Source organism: Phodopus roborovskii, unplaced genomic scaffold (genome assembly GCF_943737965.1).
Source record: "Phodopus roborovskii unplaced genomic scaffold, PHOROB, whole genome shotgun sequence".
Classification (NCBI taxonomy): Eukaryota; Metazoa; Chordata; class Mammalia; order Rodentia; family Cricetidae; genus Phodopus; species Phodopus roborovskii.
This window is the reverse complement of record NW_026126602.1, coordinates 11577266-11591807: the sequence shown is the minus strand read 5'-3', so window position 1 is coordinate 11591807 and position 14542 is coordinate 11577266. Positions and strand designations below refer to the sequence as shown.

The window sequence follows — 14542 nt, the reverse complement described above, 5'->3', positions numbered from 1 at the left end:
CTGAAAAGCTTATATTCTTCAAGTCTGTTGTATAAGAAACTGAGGTCAATATTATGACCTGTAAAAATGTGGTTATTACATGTCACCCTGTTGTTTTCTAAATTTTTAGGGGAAAAAACATATATATATATGCATGTGCCCATGTATTCTAAAAGAGGATATGAGTTTCCCTGATACTCAGTTTATAGATGGTTTGTGAGCCACTCAATGTGGGTGCTAGGAGAAAGCGGGATGTGTTCTAGACCACTGAGTCATGTGTCTGTCCCTCCGTATATTTGTTGTTGAGTTCTCTCTGGTATTTATGTTTGTAAATGATGAAAATATTTATATAGAGAAAGAAAAAGTGAGGTATACTATGGATTATAACAAATTGCTCTTAGACTAGACCCAAATCTGATTCTAAAAGAGGGATCACCCTAAAGAAAGAGTGTTAAAGATATATTTCAATGGACAAAAGGAGGACAGCAATGACATGTATTGTGAAGAGCCACAGGAAGGCCTGGTGGAGGTAGCTGAGCTATTCAAGGAATGATATAGAAGTCAGCCATAAATCAAATGTTTTATTTTTTTGAAAGTAAGATAAGGCTATGCATGTATGTTGAGGATGTCCTGTCATATGTCACATGATTGTCACTGATTTTCTCACTGCTACTGTTTCTCTCTCTCATTTTCTCTTCTGGATCTGAATTTTCTCACAGTTGACATTCTCGTGTGTTTCCTATCTAGTGAGGAATAGTGAGTGATAGAGGTATGGTGGCAACTAAAGAGTACCAAAGTATTTCTAACATATGCATATTTGGAACTTAACAATTCCTTTTGCTTCAACCTTTAGGAAAGCTTTTTTTAACAATAAATTCTGATCTGCAAGCTAATAATGTTTGTATGCACGCATTGTGTATGCTTATGCATTTGAAGAGAATAAACTACATGAGGTTTTCATAGTTCTCCAACAAACTTGACAGCTATTGAGAATCATATAATAGAATATTATTTTATTTTTCTATTTGTTTTATTTCCAATTGATGTATTTGTCAATGAGGGTATTAGATATGACAGCTTAGAAACATAAGTTATCTGATATAGCATAAATATAATGTCACCATATAACCTTAGTAATCCAGCTGTCAACTTACTTAAACAGGATAGCTAAAAATAATACTTGCTTTGATTCTTTATTGTAATGTAGAAATATTTCTATGTATAACTAAATTTGTTAGGAATTGTATTTTTATGGGTAAATGGCTTGTTTGCTTATTAAATCTATGTGGATCTATATTATTCAAATTAATTGAGCCATAAGTGAAAAACACTCATACTCAGTGGAAATATATAAAGTCAGAAATAGTATATTGTAGTAAATAAACTAGAAAACTTAAAAGGTTTACTTCTGAATGATAACCAGCAGTAAATTATAATGAATGCTATGAAATGTGGTAATAGGGAATTTTGTCAGATTTTTGATTTGAAGAACTTAGCAGCTGTCAAATGTCTCCCTGTGCTCTTAGAGCACAGCCATGAATACTAATTTGAATTTTCTATATTCTATTAGTCAAGAAAACAGAACAGTAACCCACACTACATTTATTCTTTGTAAACTCTGGCCAATACTTTAAAATGTTGCATAAGTAGCAAAAGAAGCAAATTAGTATCCACTTGGTCCTAGTTAGCACAATTTTAAAGATTCTCACTTTAGCAAGCTTCCTATGCCTCAGTTATTAACTAAGGCACAGGTACTGCTGTGAAAGGACGTTGTAAATGTAGCTAAGGCCACCAATTAATTGACCTACAAATTAGAAGATTATCCTGTAACACTAAAGTGGGCCAATGCCATCTCAAGAGCCAACAAAAAGTGAAGAGAAATATGGGAGAGATGATGTAGAAGGGAGCATCTGAGAGATCTAAGATTCACAAATCTGGAAACATGCATTGATGGCTGCAAAGACTGAGAAAGCATAAAGGAAGGGGTAAAGTAGCTTGCAGAAGTGAAGAATGAGGTAATAGCTAGCAAAGGAACAGAAGCCTCAGCCTAACTGTGTAGAATGGAGTTGTGCTAACAACTTGATCAATTTGAAGGCAGATTCATCTCCAGAGCCATGTGAAAGAAATCCATACAGTCAGCACTTTGCCTGAAGCATTTTGAGTATCTACACAAAGACCAACTAAGTCACCCCATGTCTGAACCAATAACTCAGAGGAAGGATGAGATAATACATGTGTGCTGCACTAAGGCCACTAACTGTAGAGTAGATTGCCCAGCAACAATGAAAACTGAGTCTGACAGTGTCTGAGAGGCATTCATCCCATTCCCTCAGATTTTAGGAAAAGAAAAATCTTTATAATTAACTTTATAACATCTAAAAGTTTCTTTTACTTGGTCAAACCAAAATAAAATAAATAAAAACTTCATTTGAAGTCTATAGTTTTGTGTTCTTGAATCCACCTGAACAAAAATTAGCCTGATTTTAAGGCAAAACCCTGTGGTTTTTTCCCCCCTTTGGCTTGATAAAAAATTCCTCTAGTTTTTCACATTTGATTTCTGTATTCTTGTCATGATTTCCATTACTTTTCTTTACAAAAAAGTTCAATACTAAGGATCAGTGGTATGTGAAGACCTCTTACTTATCTTTCAATAAATATTATAATTATTTAAAAATCATTGGATAAGTGGGGCAGGGTAACAGAGGGAGTAAGGGGAGGTATTAACAACAATAAAGACATTTGAGAAGTAATATAGAAGCCTACTACTGTAGAAGCATTATAATGTGCATGTGTGTATATATGTGTGTGTTTATGTACATATATATATACATATATTGCCCATATTACACATAATATAATATAATGTATATGTACATATATATTCACACATTATATATATATACTATATATGTATATATACATATGTATGTATATGTATATATGTACATATATATTCGTAAATGTACATATATACATATACATACATATATATATTCATAAATGAATTACACCTATTAACTAGTAAGGTACCATAGACCACTAAATATTAGTTCATTCCTAATGATATTGGTTATCTTCCAGAGCTTGACATTAAGAAGCTACTGTTAAGATAGCACAAAGTTGAGCCATGGGACATGAATAAGTCAAATTTCTAGTTATTTGCAAATTTAACTCCACTGGCTAACATTCATAGTGTTTGAGGGTGCTAATATACTACTGGGAAAATAAAATTAATCATCAGTTTTACATAAATGTGAATTCTGTGAGCAACAATAATGGCTGGCCAGCAAGACATGTTCACTGGTACAATAGTAACATGAAAAGCATGGAAGTAACAAACCGCTCTCTGATTGGGTTTAAGTTGCACTCCAGAAGATGGAATCCATATCTAACATCAATATTGGGGCCAAAGTCTTGTGAATAGTCAGGTCCTGGAGGAGAAACTACTACTATTAGTCACATGAATGAACAGATTATTAAAACAACTTCTAATGGCATAGCATTATACCCATAGATTAATAGATTAATTAACCTCTGAAAATTCATCAGAGATGCTCCTATTTATAATAGATGGTGTTTAACACAGAGACTTCAGAATATTCAACCCAAATGGGTATCTATATCTCAACCTCTCCAGGCTCAGGAATCATTGTGGAAGAGAAGACTTTGATGGTTTGAATGAGACTGGTCTTCACAGGCTCATGTGTCTAAATGCTTTGTTACCAATTTGTGAAACTGGTAAGGTGGGTGTGACCTTGTTGGAGGTATGTCACTGACAATTAGGATTGAGACTTCAAAAGCCCACTCCATTCTTAATTCTCTGTCTCTGTCCCTGTCTATTTCTGTCTCTTTCTTTGTCTATTTGTGTCTCTGCCTCTGTCTGCCTCTCTGTCTCTATCTCTCTCTGTGTATCATATTTGTAATTTCATCATGTGACCTCTCAGCTAGAACTCCAGTGTAATGCCTGCCTACCTGCTTATCTGTTGCCATGTTCCCTATAATGGTCATGGAGTAACTCTCTGAAACTGCAACTAAGTCCTCAATAAACTCTCCCTTTCTTAAGTTGCCTTGGTCATGGGGAGTCTTCATGGCATCAAAGAACCAAAACATACCAGAAAGTGTATAAGAGCTCTCTAGCTCTATAGTGAAGGGCTACAAGGTGGCAGATTGCTTTTTTGTTTGTTTGTTTTCCTGAACAGTAGTTTTTACATGTGTATTCACAGTAGTTGTGACAGCATGCAGGTCAATTTTACATGTGAACTCACAGTAGTGGTGATAGCATGCACAAGACCTGGGCAAACTTTACCTGGAAAAATCCCAGTATGGAGAAGGAAGATGACCAAGATGTCCCATACCTGGTTGAGGAAATTCTGGGAATCAAGAAAGAGTTTCTCAGAGAGGGAGAGTCAATTTTCTTCAAGAGTCAACCACATTATGGATTTTATATTGATCCATTTACATTGGAAGACTACACATCAAAGTATATAATATATAGACTATAGAAGTTGCAGTATATAGATTAAAGGAAAACAAAGAGGACACAAAGTTTGGTGGGTGTTCAAGAGGGAGTGGATTGATGCAGAGTTAGGGGAAGGGAAGGACTACAATCAAAACACATTTATAAACCTCTCAAATATTTAATTGAAAGTAAATTTAAAATTGTATTGTGTGTGTGTTTATATATATATATATATATATATATATATATATATATATATATTGTGGTATACCTGCCATAGCATGTTTCTGGAGATCACATGGTTTCAGGGATTAAAACTTATGTCACCAGACTTGAATACAAGTGCCTTTAACTATTGAACCAGCCACCAGAATGTATGATTTTAACAAAGGCATTTTTTCTTTGCATATCTCCATTTACTCGCATACTTACACATCAATTTTTGTTTATATAGATTATTTTTTACTCTTGTATATATTTGGCATATATTGTTTTAGGTAGCAAAGGTAAGACACCTTTTCCGTAATGGAAGAAGAGAGACATACTGATAATATCTCCCAAGTATTTACATATCATATTTATATCTTTATTTGATATATGGAATAGCTTGGTTGTAATTTGTTTAGCTTATCTTGGAAAACATAAATATAAGATTTGGGTATTAAAGTGAGCTACTATTATTATCTCAGTGTCTATCTGACATTTCAGGCATTTTAGTGTTTCACAAACATCCAGTGCATAAATATTTAAAATTGCATTTTCTTGATGAACTTTCTTATTGATATATTGTATTTTTTATCTCTTCTGACTTTATTTAGAATTAGATTGATATATCAAATATGAAAATAATTGTACTAGCTTTTTTTCTGCTTCCATTTGCTTGGTTATTTTGTTTCCACAAACCAGTGGAAGTGTGTATTTCTTGGAGCCAAAAGATAATTAGATATTGGCTTTTCCTTCCTTCCTTCCCTCTCTCCTTCTTTCCTTCCTTCCTTCCTCCCCCCTCTCTTCCCTTTGATTCAGGTAGCTTGCATTTTTTTAATGCTGAGTCAAATATGGCTTCAGTTAATTTTATTGGGAATGTTTTATAATTATGGTGGCTTTGTTGGACATTCTAATTATTTGAGTTATAATAGATGCTTCCCTGATGAGTGTTATGGGTTTGGTTTGTTTTCTGTGACAGATGTGATGGATTCCTTTCAATCTTCCTTTATTCATTTATTACTTTGATTAAATGCATTATTTCCTGACCGTCTTTTCCTGTTTGTGCAATGCTTCTTTTCTTTAAATATACACAGTTCTTCATCAATTTTGAGAGATAGCTTTCTTGGGTATGGCAATCTTTGGTGATTTACATTCAAAGCATGAACTAAATCTTTACATGCTCACCTGGGTATTAGTGTTCTGTTCAAAGACCTGATATTATTCTGCTATGCTTACCCTTGTATATGACTTAGAATTGTTTTATTATGGCTTTTTAATAGTTTATCCTTGTTTTCTATTTTGATATCTTGGCTATAAAATATATCAGGGAAAGGTTGTTCTCCAGTCATGTCCATCTGGAATCTTTTGTATTTGGTTATATACTTCTTCTAGGTCTTAGAAATATACTATAAGTTTATTGAATACCTTGTCTATTCCCTTTACCTCTATTTTAGCTTCTTCTCCCCTATGGATTTCTAGGTTTCATCTCAAATGTATTCTAGTTGTGGATATTTGGTAAGGCATGTGAATTTATTATTTTATATGTCTGTGTATTATTGTCAAACTCATTCCTCTACTTGTCTTATCTGTCAATTATACTTTCCATTGTGCTTTTTATTTGATTGTTCTGTTTAAGTTAAAGGGACTTCATAGGCTAGGAAGCAGGAGATTTAGATATGAGGAAGCTTAAGTGTTGTATTCCCAGCATCTCTAAAGCAGTTCACAACCATCAATTTTCCCAGGCATGCATGTGGTCACATACATACATGCAGGCAAAACACTTATATAAATAAAATTCTTAAAAATTTAAAGTAAATATGATTAATTTACTTTTCTTCTTACTTACATTTCTTGATAGATGAAAATAATTTCTCATCTGTTTTATCATGGGTGATTTTTCTTCCTTTTTATAACAAATATAATTTTTCTTATTTAATATATCCTTATTATGGTTTCATGTCCCTCTACTCCTCTCAGTTCCTCACTTACCCCCTTACTATCTGGATCCACAAACTATCTGTCTCTTACTAGAAATCAAGGAAGCCCCATGGATGGACCAGTATTTATCCCTAGTATACAAATGGACTTTGGGAGTCCATTCCACATAGAGGGATACTCCCTCAGCCTAGTCACATGGGAGAGGGCCTTGGCCCTGCTACAAATGATATGACAGACTTTGAAGACTTCCCATGGAAGGCCTCACCCTCCCTGGGGAGCAGAAAGGGGATGGGCTGGGAATTGGTGGGGAATGATAGAGGAGGATGGGAGGTTGAGGAAACTGGGACTGATGTCTAAAACAGCCTTATTTCAAATTTAAATTAAAAGAGGAAAAGAGAAAAGAGCACAGAAAGAAAGAAAGAAACAGAGAAAAAAGAAAATAAGGAAGCTTGTAAGGTATAAAAATGAGAAAACAAAAACTAACACATCCTAACATACAGACATTCCAAACTTACAGAAGGAAAAGAGGGTGCCCTTCCCACAATGGCCCAAGAACCAGATATAGATACAGAGACACACTCTATTATATGATCAGAAATCCCATAAAAACACAAAATTAAAATAGGTAAACACATAGTGCAATAAAATAAACATAAATGAACTGTAGGGTATAAAGAGAAAAATATATGTAATAAAATAAAAATAAGAATGAAAATAAAAATTTAGGAGAAAAACTAATCCTTAACACATTATCAGACAAGGTACCTCCAAAGATGCCACTGAGTTCTTTTTCTGTTGGCTATCTACTGCTGGACATGTGTCCTACCCTCTAGAGTAGTTTGTTTCTTCAGTGAGACAAACTAAATTTTTATTTCTAATTAGTTGTCATTTGGAGATAGCTTTTGGGTGAGAAATAGGGGTGTATGTCCACTTCTTTCAGCCTTAGAACTCCATCTGATGCAGACCCATGCAGGACTGTGCAGACCTGTGCAAACCCTGTGCTTGCTGCCTCAGTGTCTGTGAGTTCAGATGAAGTTTGCTCATGTTGATGTAGATGGCCTAGTTTTATTGGTATACTACATTTCCTCTGTTTTTTTTTTTTCATTCTTTCCACATTCCTTTCTATAGAATTTCCTGAACACCAAGGACAGGAGTTTGTTGCTAACATCCAGTTTAGGGCTGAGTGCTCCAAGGTTACTCACTCTTTGTATATTTTCTGATGGTGGGTCTCTATATTTGTTTCCATGTGGTGAAGGATGGTGGCTGAACAAGGCATTATGTTGAAGCTTCCTAAAACATATACATATATAAGGCATTCAAATAAAATTATCTAATATTGGAAGGGACAGAGCCTCAACTGGACATCACTTATCACAAAATGAAGCTTACAGTAATATAAATGGCTTATACCTAATTGAGCTGTTGGCCAAGGGAATCCCATTGGAACCCACAAACAGCTTATTCCTTCTTCAGATTTACTCTCTTTTCCAGATTTTCCTCATTTTTCATCCATTCACATCCCACTTCTGACACCAAATATTGTTGTTTAATAAGGATCAGGATAAACAAATAGGCTGATTAGATGTTTATTCAGGGAGAAATAACTTACAACCTAGACAGATGAACACCAGAAGTTCCACCGGATGCCCTCCTGTCCGCATCTGCCAGCAAGAGAGTGTTCCCCAGCTCCTCCTCAGACCTCTTTCCACAGGTCACTTCAACCCCTGGCTCAACCCCCAATAGGTGTGGTCAGTGCCACAGAAGGAGACAAAGTGAATATCCCACTACAATCCATAGCTATAATACTTCCCTTTTCTTGGGAGATCTATCTGACCCCTAGTCTTTTACTCTATACCTAATTTCTGTGGTTTTGTAGAATGTGGCTTGGTTATCATTGGTTTATCAAATAATACCCACATGTAAGTGAATACATATCACATATTTCTTTCTGGGTCCGGGTTGCTTCACTAGGGATGATTTTATTATAGTTTCATAAATTAACCTGAAAATTTCTTGGCTTTATTTCATTTAAGGGCTGCGTAATATTCCATTGTGTAAATGTACTACATTTTCATTATTCATCCTTCTATTGAGGGACATCTGGGTTGTTTTCAACTTTGAGATATTAAGAATAGAGCAGCAATAAACACAGTTGAGCAAGTGTCTCTGTGATAGGACAAAATGTCCTTTGGGTGTAAACCAAAGAGTAGTATAGATGGATTTAGAGGTAGATCCCTTCACACCATCCCAATGAACCACAACACTGACTTTCTTAGTGACTGTACAAGTTCCTAGTCGCACTAGCAATGGACGCATGTATCCCTCAACTAAAAACCTCTCCAGGATGACCTGTTAAAAAAATATTAAAGATCTCCAACATACCAAGAACATTCTGTAGGTTGCCTCTATGTCTGAATGATGGTGTCCTTTGCTGTGCATCTTTTCAATTTCATGAGATACAATTCATTAATTACTAATTTTAGTGCCTATGCTAACAGTATTGTGTTCAGAAAATCTTTTCCTGTACTGTTGAATTTAAGGCTCTTCCCTACTTCTTCATCTATTAGGTTCAGTGTTTCTGGTTTAATGTCAAGGTCTTTGATCCACTCAGAGTTGTATTTCCTGGAGGATGATAGGTATGGCTCTATATGGCTTCTTCTTTATTCAGGCATACAGTTTAACCAATAGTTTGATCATTTTGAAGATGCTGTCTTTTTTTCCAGTGTGTCTGGCTTTTGTTAAAAAAACAAAGATCAGTTCTTCATATGTCTGTGGACTTATAACTGTGTTTTTATTTTGATTTCCTTGATCTACGTGTCAGTTTTGTGCCAATACCACGATGTTCTTATTATTATAGTTCTGTAGTACATCTTGAAATCAGGGATAGTGATCCCTTCAGAAGTTCTCTTATTATTCTGGATTGTATTATCCATCCTTTTTGATATTATTTTTATTTCTACATGAAGCTGAAAACTGTTTTTTAAGGTCTGTGAAGAATTGCGTTGGTATTTTGATGAGGATAGCTGAATCTGTAGATTGCTTTTGGGAGGATGGTAGCTTTTAATATATTAACTTTACTGATCTATGAGCATGGAGATCTTTCCATCTTCTGATACTTTCTTCAATTTCTTTCTTCAGTGATTTGAAGTTTTTCATCATACAAGTCTTTCATTTGCTTGGTTAGAGATATCCCAAAATACATTAAATTGTTTGAGGCTGTTTGGAGGTGTTATTTTCTGAGTTTCATTCTCAAACTTTTGAAAGTTTTTTCAGCGGTAGGAATTTCCTGTTAGACCTTTTCTGGTAACTTATGTAATAATCATATCTACAAATAATAACAGTTTGAGTTAGTTCTCTTTCAACTGTCTTATTGATGTACTTAAGACATCAAGTACTATACTGAATAGGAATGCAGAGAGTGGACACCCTTGTCTTGTTCCTGATTTTGGTGGAATCGCTTTTAGTTTGTATTCATTTAAGTTGATGTTAGCTCTGGGCTTTCTGTAAACTGCCTTACTATATTGAAGTATATCCCTTGTTTCCTGATTCTCAGAATTTCTATCATGAAGGGTTGTTTTATTTTGTCAGTGGCCTTTTACACACCTTAATGAGATGATCACATGGTTTTTGTCTTTCAGTGTGTTTATTTAGTGGGTTATGTTTATTGATTTATGTATATTGATCCATTTCTGCATCTCTGAGATGAATCTTACTTAATCATAGGAGATGATGTTTTTAATGTGGTCTTGGATTTGGTGTACAAGTATTTTATTGAGAACTTTTGCATCTATGTTCATATTTACTTTCATTGTTGGGTCTTTATATAGTTTGGGTATTAGAATAATGGTGGCATCATAAAACAAATAGTAAAGTACTCATTTTGTTTCTAAATGTAAAATACTTTATGGAGTATTGGCATTAATTCTTCCTTGAAAGTATGCTAGAATTCTGCAATAAAATAATCTGGTTGTGTACTCTTTTTGACTGGTAGTTATTGCTTCTGTTCACTAGGGGATGTAGGTATCTATAAGTAGCTTATCTGATCTTGATTTAACTTTGGAAGGTAATATATATATTCAAAAATATCTATTATTTTTAGGTATTCCAATTTTATGGAATACAGGTTTAAGTATGTCTTTATGATTCTTTGTATTTCTTTGGTGTCTGTTGTTATATTCCTCCATTCATCTCTAATTTTGTTAATTTGGATCTTCTCTTCACCTTTTAGGTAACTTGGCTGAGGGTTTGTCTGTCCTATTAAAAATTTCAAAGAACTGACTGTTTCATTGATTTTTTTTGTATTATTTTCTGTTGTTATTTTTTGTTGATACTATTTTATCAATTTCAGCCCTAACTTTGACTATTTCTTGCCATTTACTACTTTTGGGTCTGACTCCTTGTGCTTATTCTAGAACTTCCAGGTGAGCTCTCTCTCTCTCTCTCTCTCTCTTTCTCTCTCTCTCTCTCTCTCTCTCTCTCTCTCTCTCTCTCTCTCTCTCTCACAAAGGTACTTATTGCTATGAACTTGACTTTCAGATGTGCCTTCACTGTGTTTCATAAATTTGGGTATATTTATATTGTGTATTAATTTACATTGAGTTCTACAAAGTCATTTCTTTCTTAATTTCTGTCTTGACTCATTTTTCAATCAGAAGTGAGATGTTTAGTTTCCAAGAACTTATAAGCCTTCTGCTGTTGTGGATATTTAGCTTTAATCTTTGGTGATTAGATAAGATACAGGTTATTATTTCAGTTTTCTTCTATCTATTGAGACTTGCTTTTTGTAGAGTATGTGTTCAGTATTGGAAAAAGTTCTCATTGATGCTAAGAAGAAGGTATGTTCTCTTATATTTGGGTGATGTATTCTGAAAATATCTGTTAAGTTCTTTTGGTTTATGACTTTAGTTACCTGGGGCATTTTTTATTTCTTTTTTTGTCTGGATGACCTGTCCATTCATTAGCAGCACATTAAAAGTCTCCCACCTACAATGTATGAAGGTAAATTTGTGAATAGTCTGTGTGCTTTTATTTGATAATTGAGACTGTTGATGTTGAGAGTTATCAAATGAGCAGTGTTTGTTGATTCTTGTTATTTTGTTGTTGTGGTGGTGGTTGTGTGTGTGTGTGTGTGTGTGTGTGTGTGTGTGTAGTATGTGTTTGTGTGTGTGTGTTTCCCCTTTTTTAATATGTTGGTCTGGAATATATATATATGTATGTGTGTGTGTGTGTGTGTATGATAATATGTGTACATAATAATTTAAATTCCGTTGGATTCCATTCATAGAGCTAATACTTTGTTTAAAACTAACTAACACTATATCCACAGTGCTTACATCTGGGTCTCCTCCTTCTTCCCTGGGATCATCAGCTGCCTGTTCTTACGGTGGTGAGGGAACAGAAGCAGGAACATGGTTGCACTGGCGGTGGACACCACAGAGATAGCCCCCAGGAGATAACTTCAGCAACACAACTCAACTCTGTTCCAGAAAATAGAAAATATATACACTTGGGAAGCCTGAGAACAAATCCAAATGTACATAAAACAGCATGCTCCTATCATAAGCCTTAGTATGGGGCAGTAGGGTCCCTGTTCCTGGTGCAAGTCTTAGTTACCATATAGGCAATAGGGGGAATGTCTCTAGAAGGAATCTATTCCAAGGATCACATAATAGATGTCAGGCATCTGGGCCTAGAGACATCTTCCTAATAAGGGCAGGTAGAGAGCATGATGCCTCACTGGGGAGGGAGTCCTTCATATTGCCAACCTTGGAAAAAGCTACCAGATCATGATAGAATCCAATCTGACTAGCAGGGCTTCTCCACACTTATGCTTGTTAATAAGCAATTTTCGCAACATTAGTTTACTGCTCTAAGGGCAAGCTAATGATTATCCAATTTTTCTACCAGAATACCAGAAAGGATGAGGTTTGCTAGGGTTCACAATATTAGTATTGATTGACTCAATGATGTGACAATTAGATTTGACTTCCAGTCTGCTTTAAAACACCACCGAGTGAGTTGGATAGATAGGTCATCATAATCACTGTCAACACTGTTTTCTCTTTGGACACACATCATTGTACCAGAGTGTCATATAACAGATGTGTCCATATCAGCTGTGATAACCCTGATAAACACATCAGGCACTCTCTGACACTCTAAGGAATACCCAGTGTGTATTTTATTAGAAGTTTCCAAGCAGTGATATATTTGTTATTACCACAACAAATGAGAAAATGTCAAGACTCAGTGTTGTTTCTTGTGTTTCTGCAAAAACTTAGGACCCATGTCACCTAAGTCTTTTGAAACACAGCTTTAGAAAATAATTTTCTCATTGAATTTGTTACTGAGGTGCTTATTTTAGTAGGAAATCCCAAAATTACCTTTTACCTGAATAACTTCTTTATGGAGTTGTCAATTCCTTTGTCAAATGTGACTACATTGTTATGTGGACTGTTGCCCATAATAATATTATTATAATGTGTCTAATCTCTATTAGCTCTTTATATGGACAATATAAAATGTAAAAGTATGTCAATTCACTATTGTGTTTTAATTTTTCATCCTTTAAACATAGTTATATCAGCTCTATAGGTATATGTACCAGAATCAATTCTAGGGCTTACAATAAGTTTGCCAGTGATCAGCTTAAGTCTAACTTGGTAATTTCTTGTTCATCACAGCACATTTTCTCACATTGGCCTCCAGAGTGAATTCCATCTCCTCAAACTTAAGAAGCAGAATTTTCCTTCCAACTGATGACCAGCAAGTTTGTCAGGTATTTAAAAACACAAAGCATTTCAAGTTCTGACACACTTGGAAATTCCTTTATTACAATTATTTAGATACCAATTATTCCTTACAGATTACATTTTATGACTTCTTCAGTCACCAGAATGTCAAGCTGATAGTAGGCCTTCAAGCCACATGTGGTGGCCCAATCCAGCATGTATGGCAGAAAACTGAGGTATCTCAGAGTCAGTGGGAGAGAAATGTCATCACAGTTCAGAGCTCACAGTGGTTCCAGGTATGTTTATATCTCCAACTATGGTTTTGAAGAAAAACCATAAGAACCCAGGTTTCAGAACAGCCCAATTCAAACGTCACATAGCCAATTCATCTGCCAGGGACTTGGAGTTTCCATAATTTTCAAATCTTTGGCAAATTAGAATGGCTAGTCATGATAGTAGACATTTTCATTGTGAAGTTTTGACTTACTATTTTGAATTAAAATTGATATATTTTAAGATACAATGATGTCATAGTTGCTATAATTCTATAAAATCTCATGAAATTATTACCTCAATTTCTTAATCCTTTTACTTCATCTTTTTTCTTTTTTTTTTTTCACTTCTCTTTCTTTATACTTCTTCCTCTGGAGAATCATTTTTTTTTGTCTAACTTTTCTCATGCATTTGAGAAGAGGGGATAATTTTGAATAATGAGTAAGGAGATTTTAATTTACATACTAATTCCTAATGCTGTTGAAATAAAATAATTCTCATATTCATCTCACGTTTAAACTCATTTCAACACAACCTTTATTTTCCTAAATAATTTTATGAATTAATTCCAGTGCAAGTCTATAAAAGACAAGCTTATTTATGCAGCCTATTAAAACTTATACATGGCAGAAAGTATAATATAATGGTATTATAATACTTCCTCAGAAAGTGTTGCATGTTTTAACATTTGGGATGGCCAAGCAAAAATTTCCAGTTAAAGATGAGAGGTATTTTAAAACATTTTATTTTTTAAGAAAATGTCATTCTAAACATGTTTTATAGACCAATTAGCCCAAGTATTTCCTTTATCATTTATTATTTGAATAATATAACAATCAATTATAATCTTATTTTTAGTTTTGCTTTTTTATTGCTTGAGAATTTCTCACATGCGTGTAATATATTTTGATCAAACATAATCCCCTATTTCCTCTCTTTAAATTCCACTACTATCCCC

At 34.4% G+C, this 14542-nt stretch overlaps 1 protein-coding gene across 1 annotated transcript in view; it reads left to right on the top strand.

Moving 5' to 3' along the window:
• The window catches only part of Malrd1 (MAM and LDL receptor class A domain containing 1), a 602535-nt gene that overhangs the window by 33168 nt on the left and 554825 nt on the right, over positions 1-14542 (top strand). The window contains exons 3-4 of the mRNA XM_051205714.1: positions 13264-13358; positions 13446-13607. Of these exons, the coding sequence (XP_051061671.1) occupies positions 13264-13358; positions 13446-13607 (257 nt within the window). The remainder of the gene's footprint in view (positions 1-13263; positions 13359-13445; positions 13608-14542) is intronic.